At 44.3% G+C, this 15,189-nt stretch overlaps 1 protein-coding gene across 1 annotated transcript; it reads right to left on the reverse strand.

The window, feature by feature from the left end:
* Positions 1–393: 393 nt before the first annotated feature.
* LOC116588970 (butyrophilin-like protein 1) lies at positions 394–14,938 on the reverse strand. The gene is given in 11 exon segments (XM_032340751.1): positions 394–1,545; positions 1,548–1,571; positions 1,986–2,012; positions 5,369–5,395; positions 7,537–7,563; positions 7,656–7,676; positions 7,923–8,099; positions 8,102–8,122; positions 8,237–8,518; positions 12,618–12,965; positions 14,722–14,938. Coding segments are annotated over 11 exon segments (1,509 nt in total). The 5' UTR covers positions 14,852–14,938; the 3' UTR covers positions 394–1,120.
* Positions 14,939–15,189: the final 251 nt, after the last annotated feature.

A 15,189-nucleotide genomic window follows, 5' to 3' on the forward strand; every position in this document is an offset into this window, starting at 1 on the left:
TAAGGAAATGTTGAAAAGCAAAAATAAAGCTGGGGACATCACGTTTCCTGATTTCAAACTTTACTACAAAGTTGATCACCAAGACAGCATGGTACTGGCATAAAAACAGACACATAGACCAGTGGAACAGAGTAGAGAGCCCAGATATGGACCCTCAACTCTATGGTCAAATAATCTTCGACAAAATTGGAAAAAATATACAGTGGAAAAGACAGTCTCTTCAATAAATGGTGCTGGGAAAACTGGACAGCTATATGTAGAAGAATGAAACTCAACCATTCTCTTACACTGTACACAAAGATAAACTCAAAATGGATAAAAGACCTCAATGTGAGACAGGAATCCATCAGAATCCCAGAGGAGAACATAAGCAGTAATCTCTTACTTAGCCTGTACAATAGAATACTACACTCCACTCTTCTTCAAGTCCATTAGCCATACATTTCTTCAGAAATGTTCAGATGGACAATGTTTTTTAGTCAGAGTGCACATTTCCTAAAATAGAGCTGGTAACCCACCCATAGCCTCTGGGTTCATCTGTGCAACTCAAACTATATAAAATAAACACCATTTAATTCTTCAGAATAATTCAGACCTCATCTTATTTCATATCAAAACAATACAAAGATTCCATGAGATAATGTCCATGATCAAAAGGAACATGACTTCCAACAGAAAAATTCAGCCAACCTCATTACACCTGAAAAGGTCAGCATTTATTTTCTAATACCTGAGCATAAGGCATGAACTGACTGACTATTCTCATAACCAACCCCAGCAGTCTACACCCAGAAGAGAAGGGCAAGACACCCAGCCATTCAGGACTAATTCAGAGGCTATTACTCCTGGGAGTCTTGAGCTCCCAGAAGAGCCACCATGACGAAACTGGAACAGTGCTGGAGCATTATGCGGACATAGCTTCAGGGCCACAGGGGAGTAATGGAGATTCAGCCCCTAGGAGAGCACCATCAATACCACATCCTGAATGGAGCCCCTGCCCTGAGAGGCTCACAGGATCCTCTGAAGAACAAGGAGTGTTGTTAATGAGTACAGAGGTCTGCACAGGCCTGCCCACCCTAGAGCAGATGGTCAGGGACACATCTCCTGCCCTCAACCTGAACTATGGAAACAGAGTCCCAGAGAAGGAAGTGAGAAGGAAGGAGAAAATATGGGAACCATCAGTCATGTTGTAGAATGAGACATCCCCTTCCTTCCGGTCCAGGAATACCCCTACCCTGTGGGGAATTGGAACAAGGAGTTCTGAATTATCATGGACGGAATAGACTTTCTTTTCATACACTCCCACAGCCCAGATCCCCTTTTCTGGGGATTCCTGGTACCAGCCTTTCCTCTCCACATCTCTCCTACAGACCCCTAGCCCCCACTCACTTGTATCTGCATTCCTGATCTCCACCTCCCAGTAGCAGCACTCTGATGTGATGCCTTCATGGCCCAAAATGCTATAGACTCCATCTTCTGAGTTCTTGGGTGAGTCCTTGAAGGTCACACTAGTCTTGTCATCAGAGATGGAAAGGTTGAAATGGGAGACTCTGGATCCAGACTGACAGACACTGCAGAGACAGTTGCCAATCATTCAAGGACTTGCCCTACCACATACCAAGGCACACAACCACCACCCCACCCCCAGACAACTAGCTGCATGCAAGGAGGGCTAAACCTCCTGAGATAGAGCCTTCTGGTAGAAGCACACAGCCCTCCAACCAGAAGAAGTCAGCATAAGACAGATCTGGGGGTTAGACATGTCACAGGGCCCTTGAGGGCCAGACTGGACTCCAGCACTAAAGAATACCCATTTATTTCCAGTATCAGTCACACCCAGTAATCCCAGCTACATGATGTTCACCGCCTCATCCCACCCCACCACCATTGATGATGCCAGCATCTGTATGACTACAGCAAGCGGAAGGAGATGTCAGCAGCCATTGGACAGCTGTAGAAGCACCCAAACAACTGAAGTAACTCACAGGCCTGGAACTTCTCCTTCCACCAATCTATAACAAAACCACATTTCACAAATGTGAACAACAAATCAGAGACTTGAGGATACTGTACAAAGCAGTGTGGGTATCTATCCTCTGAAATACACTGAACCAAGAGTTATAGGGAAAAATGTTTTGGAAGCATACACCAGATGAATTTATTTTTCACACACATTAATACTCTCTCTCTCTCCCTTTATCTGTCTCCCCCTCTTTCCCCTCTGACACACACACATGCATACTCTCTCTCTCTCATATACCCACAGCCATCATGTTGCAATGTTCCCATGAAACCCAAGCCATAAAGCTTAACACCACTGAGGGTCTGGATACTGACCAAAAAAAGAAGGCTCTTTGACAGATTTCATTATCAAAATAGGTTTTCTCAATTCTGAGTCACACATCTACCCTAAAAGCTAAGTTTTCTTGAGAAAGAACTGAGATCAAAATTTCTGAGGCTTCCATTTACTTATAAAAAACTGACTGAACTGAACTTGTATGTTGACTCAAAATCATGGTAGAGGCAATACAACTTGGTGGTGCTGCACTTGGAGGAGGACTCTCAGCCATGGGTGAGGAGAACTCAGGATATGGCACCAGGGAAATCTTGCCCCATCAAGAGGTAATGGAGAAGATTCAAGGAAGGAGAGAGAAAAGTCCAAAACAAGAAAGACATACATCTAGTGAAAGAAAGTAATGAATTTGCTTTTCTGTATCGTGGAGTATTGCAAGGAAAAACATCCCTGCGTGTAAGGGGAAACTCAAAAACATTGGGTCTAGTCATCTGCTTCTCCTTATAATCACCTAGAGAGATCAAAGGCAGCAGGAGACACCACACATGATCAGCCCCCAAATACGGCTCTGTCCTATGCCCCAGAAACTGTGAATATGTTTTGGCAGAGAGGACTTTACAGATGTGAGTAAGATTAAGGAACTGGAGATACGAATGCAGCAAGGGTGAAATAACAATTTCTCCAAAAACCTAGATGGAGCCTCAAACCCAATTATCCTAAGGACCATATCAAACTACCCTCTATAAAGTGAGGACCTGAAATGAGCAAGAGAGGAATACAGGGATCCCCTCCTTCAGTGACGCAAAGCATAAACTCCTCCAACCTTCATACTCCATTTTGGGAAGAAGAAAAGAAGCTAACAGATCACAACAAATGTATATCTGTCATAAGGCCCTGAAAAGTCTGCACCAGTAAAGCTGTGACCTCCAACAGGACAGAGACACCAGAACAAAATTAGAATGATTCTAAAATAAGAACAGGACAAGTTCTTGAATATTTGCTGACAACATGGGATCCCTATTCTCCCACAGGTTTATTCAGATAAAGTAGAACGTCCGCTCTGTTAATTTGCTTATACAAACAGATCACATGAAGTGGGCGGACATGTCACATTTTGAGAAAAGGGAACTTTACTTGTTCTTCACTAAGACATTGGCTGACAGCAAACTCTACATTCCTATATGACAACTGACACAGATTAGCAAAGATGAGGAATCAGGAGGAGGAGAAGAAGGAAGAGGAGAAAGGGAGTTGGTGTTCCATTCTGAGACTCCACAGTGCACCCAGAGCTATGCTGTGCACTTCCGTGGTCCAAGTGCATTCTTCACCTCATTTCCACAGCAAGCTGTTCATCAGAAATTATTCTTCCAATTTCATGAATAAGATCAGATCAGACATTTGTTCGCATCACATTAAGAGCCCTCCTATGTGAAAGTGTTGATTCTACTGTAAGGATGTCTATCCTTACAAAATAAAAAGAACATATATAAGGTATACTTAAAAACACAGGCATTTCAATCCAGCAAAGAATGGGGTGATCTTAAAAGAAGACTATTTAATCCACATTTTTAACAGATAAGCCCCAAGATTCAGTGAGGCTCTCTAAAGAGTTTGCCTCACACATCTGGTCAACATAGACTCTTACCCAATGGATCTCCATTCTCTGTTCTCACAGGCTGTGTCCCTGATCATAAATAGAAACAGCCAGGACAGAAAAGGCATGTGTTATGGATTCAAACAGCCCAGATTCTTAACCCACCCCAGTGCTAGAGGGTGCTCTGGATAACCTTTCATTGCATTAGCAACCCTAGGATCACACTCCTCCCCCGACTACTACTGGCAGGGTGAAATGGCCTCATTATGTGAAGCAAACCCAGTTAGAAAATTACTTCACAGCACTGTAAAATAAATATAAGTCTTTCCAGAAATCTCTCAACCGTGTGTCAAGAAAGTTATTACTTTTTGTGCACCCAATAACTTGCATGTCCTCTGTGTACTTCCCACTCTAACCACAATGGCTGTCATTTGTGGTGTCTCTTCTACACAAAGTAACCCAAAGTGTCTCTTCTACTCTCAACCACCCAAAGTGTCTCTGAGAGAATCACAGGCTCTCCACTTTCCTTCTCATCTCCTCCTCTCTTCTCCAACCACATTTTCTTTCCCTGATTTACTCCCAGATTTTCTCTGGTAAACAATTTTCACTCCTCTGAGCTTCTCCTATTGCCATCCTCACACATTGTGCCTAATAAATCTATCCAGTACTGAGCCCATCAGGTAAATCCAAAATTCTCCTAAAAGGAGAGATAATGGTTGTGAACAATTATAAGTTACTGTCCTTTGAAAAATTAATTTCTTAATGCTGTAATATAAACATGTACATAGGATTTTATATATAATGACAGTATCTCAGTATCTCACAAACCCACTCTCAGGACTCCCTACACATCCCGGAGGCTCTGGATCTGAGAATCAGAACAGCTGAACTAAAGAAAACTACTTCCAAAACAACCATGGAGGTTTACAGGAAGATACCTGGCTTGGACAAGGAGTCAGAGCATGCAGAAGCAAAATGAAGACCATCATTCCAGAGAAACAGCAAAAACAAACAAGCAAACAAACCAGGAAAACCAAAGGAAGGTCCAAAAAGAGGTAGGAATTTCAGGGTAAAATGGACTCAGAAACAAGGATCCCTTAAGGAAGACCTGAGTCCTAAGCAGGCAAGCTTGATTTCTGAAATCTTCCAGAGACAGCAAATTCTAAAGTACACATCAATGCCATGGTCCAACTGCCCTTACAAATGACCACTCTGTTGTCACTGGACCAACAAAACTATGCGTTGAACGAGGTGTGTTCAGTGGGTGTTGCTAATTCTAACAGCAACCTACAGTAGAGGATGGGTCAGAATAGAGGCAGATCTGTGATCCCAAGGACAGTCCCTGCAGTCTTCAGAAGGACACAACAAACATAACAAGGAGATCAGGGACATCAACCCCATCCTGGTGTGCTGTCCAATGACAGAGAATGTGGCACAGTTGACGCTGGGAGGGTAAAGCCAAAGGAAACTGAGTCACTTACCTGCATATAGTTGTGACTTCTTCAGAGCTGAAAGGAAAGACACCCTGGTGAAACATGAGCCAGAACAAGTCTGCATAGTATTGATCTACTGGCACTTGCCTCCTCTCTCTGCTACAGGTGATACTATCAACAGAGTAAGGAGAGAGGCCAGAGAGGAGATACCTTCCTGACATGGGCAGACAGTAGGATGTTCTGGGAAATTCCCTGGACCACCAGTCAGAGAGCCAGCACTGGAGGCTGAGTTCCATGCCTGCCAGTTCCTGCTGTGTGACCTTAGCCAAGTTAGTGTTCTGAGTCTTAAAAACCACAACATTAAAATAAAAACTCTGAGAAACAAACTGAGTCTGGGAGGGAAGGGAGGTGGGAGGTTGGGTGAGCCTGGTTGTGGGTATTATGGAGGGCCCAGTTACATGGAGCACTGGGTATAGTGCATAAACAATGAATTATGGAACACTGAAAAGAAATTTAAAAAAATAAAAGATACATGTAGTTGAATAGTAAAACCATCAAAATGACAATTAAATTAAAAATCAAAAGCACTCTTAACTCTTAAACTTCTATTCTCCTACAGACAAGTAGATTTAAGAGTCAACCAAGAGAAACAATCTTAACCAGAAGAGACAAAATTTTAAAAATAAATAAATAAATTCAGCAGAGTCTAAAGAGTCAAATGAAAAGAATGTAAAATTGAACAATTGATTATAACATTAAGAATCTCTAAGGTGAAAAAACTCTTAGATGGAGAGGAGAAGAGAGTGGAGGGAAATTAAAAGGGGAGATGAACCATGAGAGACTATGGACTCTGAAAAACAACCTGAGGGTTTTGAAGGGGCGGGGGGTGGGAGGTTGGGGGAGCCAGGTGGTGGGTATTATGGAAGGCACGTAGGGCATGGGGCACTGGGTGTGGTGCATAAACAATGAATTCTGTTACGCTGAAAAGAAATTTTTTAAAAAGTTATTAATTCAATTTTATGCACACAAGCATTGCAAGACCAGTTATCTATATGCATTTGATTTTCTGAACAATAGAACAGACACAACTTCTGTGGAAACACTGAACGCATAAGAATCAGGTAGATTTCCTGGGGCCAGTGGAGAAGAATTTTAATCTCTAAAGAAATTTCATGGTTAAAATAATTGGTAGCAGTGTGGAAGGTACTCAGCATAAATACAGTCAACATCTAAATCTATTTCTTCTTTTTTTTATGGGGTGCAGGGGGATTCAACAGTAACTCAAAATGTGCATTTCAAATAAGTTTTCAATAAAAAATAGTATTCCTTCAAAGAACAATACACTATGTCCAACCATTCTTGATTACCAAAAGAAAATGCATAATACTAACAGATTTCATCTACAGAATTTTTCTAAAATGAATCCCAATATTAATTGCATCCCAAAATAAAGAAATTTTCACATTAAAAAAAAAAAACCACACAAAATTTGTATCCCATCTGCTTTCAATTGGCTTTAAAGGTCAAAAATTATACAATGTATGAAAATGTTTTAGGGAATAAAGTATACATTATTTCATGAATGTAAGAAACCATTATAGCATCCAATGGATGTAACATCTAAATCCAATGATTTCCAGGAAAGAGAGATGTGGGAAATAACACAAAAGGGGAGATGAATTAAGAACCAGGATGTTAGGTGAGCACTAGGGTAAGTGTCCAAACATTCTCAGAAAACACAACACTGGTCCACTGACAACATACCCCACGACATTCCCACCCAAGCTCTGTCTATCCTCTACCCAACATTTGTGATCAGTACCTCCAGGAACTGCAGAGAAAAGACTCTCCCACGATGGTGTTATGTGGAGGGAACACACTCCTAAATTTAATGACCCCATTTATTTATATAGTTTCTCTAAAACATTCCAGCGTATTCAGGTTGACTGAGAACCAGTTGCACTGAAGACTAAAAGGCTACACAGGAGGTGGGTAGATCAACCCAAAATGCATGACCGACTCAGTGACCACCATCATTCCAGGTTTCAAAGCACCATGTGCGAAAAAATAGCCCAGGTGGGGAAAGCCCATGGAACAAGCTTTGCCTCTGGCCAGTTTCCACTTCACCAGGGATGGGTCCTCATGTCTCTGCATGAAACATAGAGGGGACACTATGGCTTAGGGGGCAAGAGACCCAAGGACATCCGGACACTCACCAGCCAGGTAAACAGATTTCCTCCAGTCTGAAAGGCAACACAGGAAACAAGTGAACTAAGAATCAGAATGTCTCCTACAAATGTGACACAGAAACTTCTGGGAAAAGGACACAATATGCCAAGATCTCCTTGGAGTTCATCTGAAAGAAATTGAAAAATACTCTTAAACTCCCATCACTAAGAGCAGCAAAGACTGCACCTGGAAAACCCGCAAGAGCATCTATATGTCTCCATGAAGATCTAACTCCAGACCCCTTGAGCCTCCACAGCCCCACCTGTCCTCTCTGGTCCTCCTCAGCCCCCTGCTCCTGGCCAAGGTCCCTACTATCTGCTTCTCCTCTGCACCAGCTTCCACACTTGTCTGCCTTGGCCCTGTCGTGCCTTACCTCTGGCCTTCAGTGCCTCCTCCTTTATCTGCTGGTCCTGCTCCGTGTCTCTGTGCAGTTTCTCCCATTCCTGCATTTCCTCAAGCTTTGCAGTATGTTCTTTCATGATGTAAAAGGCAGCCCCAAGGAGTAGGAGCATTAGCACAGTCAGGATCACCATGAAAGCCAGCTTCCAGGAGAACTCTGAGGGAAGAAGGGTTCTGTGCCCAGCCAGACACCCCATCAGGGCACTACTCAGGATGGCCCAGCCCAGCACACACAGGGACCCCCAACCAGACCATCCCACCCTTCTAGGAGTGAGAAGTAATACTGACCTGGGATGAAAATGGCCATTGCCTTCTCCTGGCCTAGGATGGGGTTGAGGACTGAGCAGGTCACATTCCCTGAAGAGCTGTCACTCACCACAAGAGTGGCCTCTATGGTGAACAGCCCTTCATCATCTTGGGCTTGGGTCTCAGAGAACGTCAGGAACTTCTCTCCACTGAGAGCTCTCCACTGCACTTGGGGGTTTGGGAACCACCCCGAGGCCATGCACACAACTCGAACCCCGTCCTCCTCTGGCCCTGTGATGTGCACTTGAGGGGCAGAGCCCACACCTGAAGAGAGAAGCTGGAGAGCACAGGGAGGCCACCCAGAGCCCAGGGATTCCAGCAGAACCTTCCTGTACACAACTCCAAGGACAGCATTGCATTTTGGGGGCTCCTTGGGGGGGGGGTGGTTCCTACAAGGATTAATGTAAGGGGTCCTGCCATGTGGAACAGAAGAAAGAAACATGGGGACCTGTGGCAGGCCCAGAGGGCAGGCAGTACTCCCCAACCATGAGGGTTGTAATTCCATCACCCAGAGGGATAGAAGGAGGAATTTCATTCCATGACCCATCTTTCTCTGCTCTTCTCAACTCACACACTCTCCAGGGCATCTGCGGGCACACCCACTGGCACTTGGTCATCACTTCCACCAACCTACATATCTCCTGAGCTCACTCCCTAATATCCACACCTTTGATTTAGCTGTGCCAGGATTCCTCACAGATGCTTCAGGCTCAAATCCTGAACTAATTCATGTTTGGCCCCATCTGTGACCAGCTCTGTGATCCAAGAACGTGTTTCTCAAGGAACCCGGAAGCCTCTCTTTGAACTGCTCACACCAAGGAAGACAGACAGCCCTCTCTCCCCCTTCTCTGCCAGGGTAGGAGCCTATCCTGAGTGGGCACCTTGATCCATGTGTAAAATCACTGCCTGTCATCATCATGGGAGAATTGGTAATAAATAAATAAATAGATAGATAGATAGATAGATAGATAGATAGATAATACACCACTGTAAGTTTTATTTGTCTGCAAAACTCTTCATCTCTCCTTCTATTCTGAATGATTCCCTTGCTGGGTTCTTGGCTGCAGATTTTTTTTTTTTTACCTTTTAGCACATTGAATATATCACACCACTCCATTCTGGCCTGCAGAGTTTCTGTTGAAAATTCCACTGAACATAAGTGACTCTTAATCTCACAAAACAAACTGAGGGTTGCTGCGGGGAGGGGGGTTGGGAGAAGGGGGGTTGGGTTATGGACATTGGGCAGGGTATGTGCTATGGTGAGTGCTGTGAAGTGTGTAAACCTGGTGATTCACAGACCTGAACTCCTGGGGATAAAAATATATTATATGTTTATAAAAAAAAATTTTAAAAAAAAAGGAAATTCCACTGAGTATATGTGAAAGTGTTGAATCACTATACTGCACACCTGAAATGAATATAACACTCTGTGTTAACTACACTGGAATTATTCTTTTTATTTTTAAGGTAGGAGAATTTGGTTTTCCTCAGAATAAAGCCAATTAGCTAACTTATATGCTCACCCTATTTCCAAGCAAATATAAGATGCACCACCTAAGACAAATAGTGCTGGCAAGTCCAGCTACTTGAGGGCTCATAACTGTTGATCCTGAGAACGTATATAGAATGAGTTCTGTCTGCATACGGAAAAGATGAGATTTCTTCTATCTTTGCATTTCTTGATAGAATCTCTGTGATGCACAGCACATTATAGAAAAAGGAGCTTTCTTCCTTCTATCTTAGAGACAAGATTCTGAGTTGGAAGATTATGGGGGGGTTGTTTTTTTTTGGTTTGGTTTGGTTTGGTTTTTTTCTTTTCTTTACAGCATAACAGTATTCATTGTTTTTGCACCACACCCAGTGCTCCATGCAATACATGCCCTCCTTAATACCCACCACCTGGTACCCCAACCTCCCACACCCCCGCCACTTCAAACCCCTCAGATTGTTTTTCAGAGTCCATAGTCTCTCATGATTCACCTCCCTTTCCAATTTACCCCAACTCCCTTCTCCTCTCTAACACCCCTTGTCCTCCATGACATTTGTTATGCTCCACAAATAAGTGAAACATATGATAATTGACTCTCTCTGCTTGACTTACTTCACTCAGCCTAATCTCCTCCAGTCCCGTCCATGTTGCTACAAAAGTTGGGTATTCGTCCTTTCTGATGGAGGCATAATACTCCATAGTGTATATGGACCACATCTTCCTTATCCATTCATCCGTTGAAGGGCATCTTGGTTCTTTCCACAGTTTGGCGACCGAGGCCATTGCTACTATAAACAATGGGGTACAGATGGCCCTTCTTTTCACTACATCTGTATCTTTGGGATAAATATCCAGTAGTGCAATGGCAGGGTCATAGGGAAGATCTATTTTTAATTTCTTGAAGATGGAAGACCATTCCATGCTCTTGGATCAGAAGAATAAACATTGTTAAAATGTCTATACTGCTTAGAGCAATCTATACTTTTAATGCATTTCCGATCAAAATTCCACTGGTATTTTTCAAAGAGCTAGATCAAATAATCCAAAAATTGGTATGGAATCAGAAGAGACCCTGAATCGCTAAGGAAATGTTGAAAAACAAAAATAAAACTGAGGGCATCACATTACCTGATTTCAAGCTTTACTACAAAGCTGTGATCACCAAGACAGCATGGTACTGGCACAAAAACAGACATATAGACCAGTGGAATAGAGTGGAGAGCCCAGTCATGGACCCTCCACTCTATGGTGAAATAATCTTCGACAAAGCAGGAAAAAATATACAGTGGAAAAAAGGCAGTCTCTTCAATAAATGGTGCTGGAAAAATTGGACCGCTATATGCAGTAGAATGAAACTCGACCATTCTCTTACACCGTAAAGATAAACTCAAAATGGATAAAAGACCTCAGTGTGAGACAGGAATCCATCAGAATGCTAGAGGAGAACATAAGCAGTAACCTCTTTGATATCAGCCACAGCAACTTCTTTCAAGATATGTCTCCAAAGACAAAGGAAACAAAAGTGAAAATGAACTTTAAGGACTTCAGGAAGATTATGTTTTTAATTATATTTCCCCTATGTGACCGAAGATTTATGAGCAGGACCTGTTAAGATTAGCTGAACACAGCCCAGATGAGCTGAACTCCCTGAATGCCAGATTAAATACATGCTTGTTGTTATAGGCCACTGAGATTTCTATGTCTTTGTTCCACAGCATTATGGCAGCAATCTGCAGCTTACACATAAAATCAATATTTCTACCACTAAAAAGCCAAAAAACAAAACAAAACTGTGAGTACCTGAATTCCCTTCTCTCCATGCCTCCAAACTGTCCTTGTCCCCAAATCTCCTCAGTAAACTCAGTTTAAAGTAAAGTAATGTAAAGTAAACTCAGTTTACTTTCCAATTCTCTCTGATGCTGTAGTGCTCCTTTCCCACCACACTGCCCCTACATGAATGCAGGGGGCCATCCTCTCCACCCCATAACTACATCCAGGCCTCCAGTCTTGCTCATCTTCCATATACCCTTGATTACAGCTGCTAAAGCAAACCTGCCCTCACACACCTCACTCCACTGCTCTGTTTAAAATTCCTAGCCCTGCATCTAAACAGCATAAGAGCACATGAAGTCTTTGGTGGTCTAATTTTACCACCCCCACTACCCCGCAAACAAAACTCCTATCCACTTCGTCCCCAATCCCACCATCTGCAATTGTCAGGGAGTACACACTCCATTCCCAGTACAATTCTGTTGACTGCTCAGAACTACAATCACCAGCTGTGTATGCCCCCACACAGATCCATCAACCAAAAGGCCATTTCAGAACACTGTCTGCTTCACCCAAATGTCTTCTCAAGTGTGCGTTACTCATGGGATTCTCCTGATACATCCCTTCTCTGTCCACCTGGACCAGGAACACCTCTATATTCTAGATAGTCACCTCTCACCACCGTCCTATTCACCTCTACACTGATCATGTGGCCTCTCTCTCTGCCCAGACACACCAGCCACACTCCTCCCTCAGGTGTCTCACACGGTGTTCTTTTGCTTGAAACTCTCATCCCTAGAATATTTATTTGGCTAAGTCTCTACTCATCACCATTTAACATTGTCTATAACCTATCTATTTGGCCATTTATTGTCTGTATAATATAAACTCTACAAGGCAGGGATATTTATTTGTTACACTGAGTTATCCAGGTGCAGAGAACAATAGCTATCACGTACCAGAAGTTCTATATATTTATACTGAATAAATGAAGAGTGAAAGACCCTCCTTTCCCTCTTGTATAAATTCAGGGCTATGAACTTAGACCCTGAGGTAGCTCCGAATTCCAATACTGCAGGTCTCTAAATATTGATCAGCACCCACCTGCCACCTTCAATTCCAAACCGGCCTCTTCATAGAAGATTCCCATTCTGAAGAAGCAGGTATACAGCCCGTTGTCGAAAGCCTGGACATTGTGGACGCACACAGCAGCCTCCCCCTGGGTGATGAAATCCTTCACCAGTGAGGTTCGCCCTCTGTACTGAGCCAACTGCTCCTCTGTCTGCTCCCACTGGTTTTGATAGATGAACACTGCTTCTGAGAACTTGGAGCGGAACCACCGCAGCTCCATATTCTCCACATCCATGGCCGGGGACACATGACATGGCAGCGTGATGTCCCCACCCAGCGCTGCCACAATGGGTTCCGAGGGGCCAATCACCATAAACTCCTCTGTGGACACAGACATAGGACTGAGAAAGCAGAAGAGATGCAGGACAGGGAAGGGAACATGATGTCAGGAGGGAGGCCCTGAATGAGGGACTCAGCTGTGAGAACTCCTAATGGATCAATTTTATCCTAAAACAGCTTTGAAATACAGAAATGATGTAAAGAGACTCCTCAATAGCCTGTGCTCCTGACTCCAGGCCCATCCATGAAGGATGCTCTGACTCAGTGGTTCTAAACTTCCACAGGCATCACTATCACCAGGAAGGCCTGTGAAACAGATTGCTGGGCTCTATCCCCAGGACTCCTTGTTCAGTAGATTTAGAGTGAGTCCAAAAATGTGAATTTCTAAGAAGGTGGTGAGAAGCTGATACTGATGTCCCAGCGACCATACTCTGAGAACCACAGCACAACCTGCCTCTTCTTAGGACAAGACTGAAAACTCATCAAAGAGCACTACTGTGGCCGAATGGTAACATCCTACTCATTGAACCACACCTGGAACTTCCCAACACCCACTCCTAAAGTTATTGTTTTTACCCACGTATTTGTCTTCTACTGAATTATACGTGTGCTAGAAAATAGACCTCACAGCTACTTCCATTAAAACCTGCCTTCACTCCACTGCTCACAGGACCCAAATCACTATCTGTTCCCAAAGAGGGTTCATCCCACTGTCCTGTGCCCCTTGCGGCCTTAGTCTTCTAGGACCTGGTAGATGTGTCACAGGAGGACACTTCTGCAGGACAAACACCACCTGACAAACACGGACTTCTCAGCTCCTGTGCTACTCAGTTTGGCTGAGTCACTATCTGTCTCACCTGGGGGGTGACAATTACTAGTCTCCTTGTGACATCCTCTCTCCAGTCAGTGTCTGTGAACCTTTAAACCTGGAACCAAAACCATGTCCCTCCTCTACCAAAGCCCTTCAGTGATTCTGCAGTTGCCTGAGTGATCCCAAGCACATTAAGGAAGACCCTCCCTGCTCTCTGATCCCAACTCCTGCTTCTCTCCCCGTCATTCACTCTGCTCCGGCCAACACTTGCCTCCTCTGCTCCATGAACACCCAGGCCCACTACTAGCTTTGTCTGGCTGCTCCTCACTGTGGAGAACCTCTTTCCACGGGATCCAGACAAGTTACCCCCACCTCCTCCATGTCTTTGTTCCCATCACACTGCATACAGTGACCACCTTATGGAGCACTGCTGCCTGCCCACTAGCCATCCTGCAGCCCTGACTGCCCCACCTACTCTATGTCCTTGTCCCATGCTCTCCACTCCTCTAACAGACATAGATTGTACAGGGTTGTGGTATTCAGTGCTCACTGTCCCTGCCAGAAAGTAAGCTCTGTAAAGATAGAGACTGTCTGCTCTGTACACAGAATAGCACCTAACATGTACTCAGTACCCTATAAATATTTGTGAAATAGAAGTACCGGTAAAGCCAGGAAACAAAAAGGCAATAAAGCCAGGAAACAAAAAATAAAGAGACGATTATTTTCATACTTTTCATAGTTAAATCCACATTTTTTACTTGATAAGACATAAACTCATTAGAAAACTGTCATGCTCCCCTGCCCTTACATTGCAGTTCTGGGATTCTTCTTATGTGTTTAATTTCAAATAGCAGTTGGGGATCTCCAGAATCTGGGTAGAGCCAGGCCTCCACCAATATCCATGTGTCCTGATGGAGATGCCAGCAGATCTCCGGGGGCTATCACCCACCCGAGGGAGACACAGGGAGGGGGAAGGGACACACTCACCTGCAGAGCCCCGAGCAGGCAGCTGCAAGAGGAGAAGCAGGGAGGGGAGATGGGCAAGCAAGGAGTCCCTGCAGCAATCCTCCATTTCCTCAGAGCTGGGGAGACACAGGGCAGGAGGCAGGTGACACATCCAGAGAGGAGGCAGGGCCAGCTCACAGTTCTGGTCCTCAGAGCAGATAGCAGGGGTTGGGGCTGGCAACAGTCCCTAGCAGGAGCACAGCCTTTCCTACCACTCAGTATGCTGATGGGTGTGGGGTCGCACAACCCTGATGCCAAGAAAGCCCTCCCAGCCCTTTGGAAACTTTCCCAGCCTGCTCTGCCCACAGGACCACACCCTTCCTGCCTCAGCACAGAGGCCTCCTCCATGTCTGCATGAGTCACAGGACACCACAGAGGTCCAGGGACACAAGGCGTAGGCTCAGGGCCCTCCCCATGAAGCACACACCAGCTGTGTTGTGCTGTTCTTCT

The sequence above is a fragment of the Mustela erminea genome, chromosome 4, assembly GCF_009829155.1.
Source record: "Mustela erminea isolate mMusErm1 chromosome 4, mMusErm1.Pri, whole genome shotgun sequence".
Classification (NCBI taxonomy): Eukaryota; Metazoa; Chordata; class Mammalia; order Carnivora; family Mustelidae; genus Mustela; species Mustela erminea.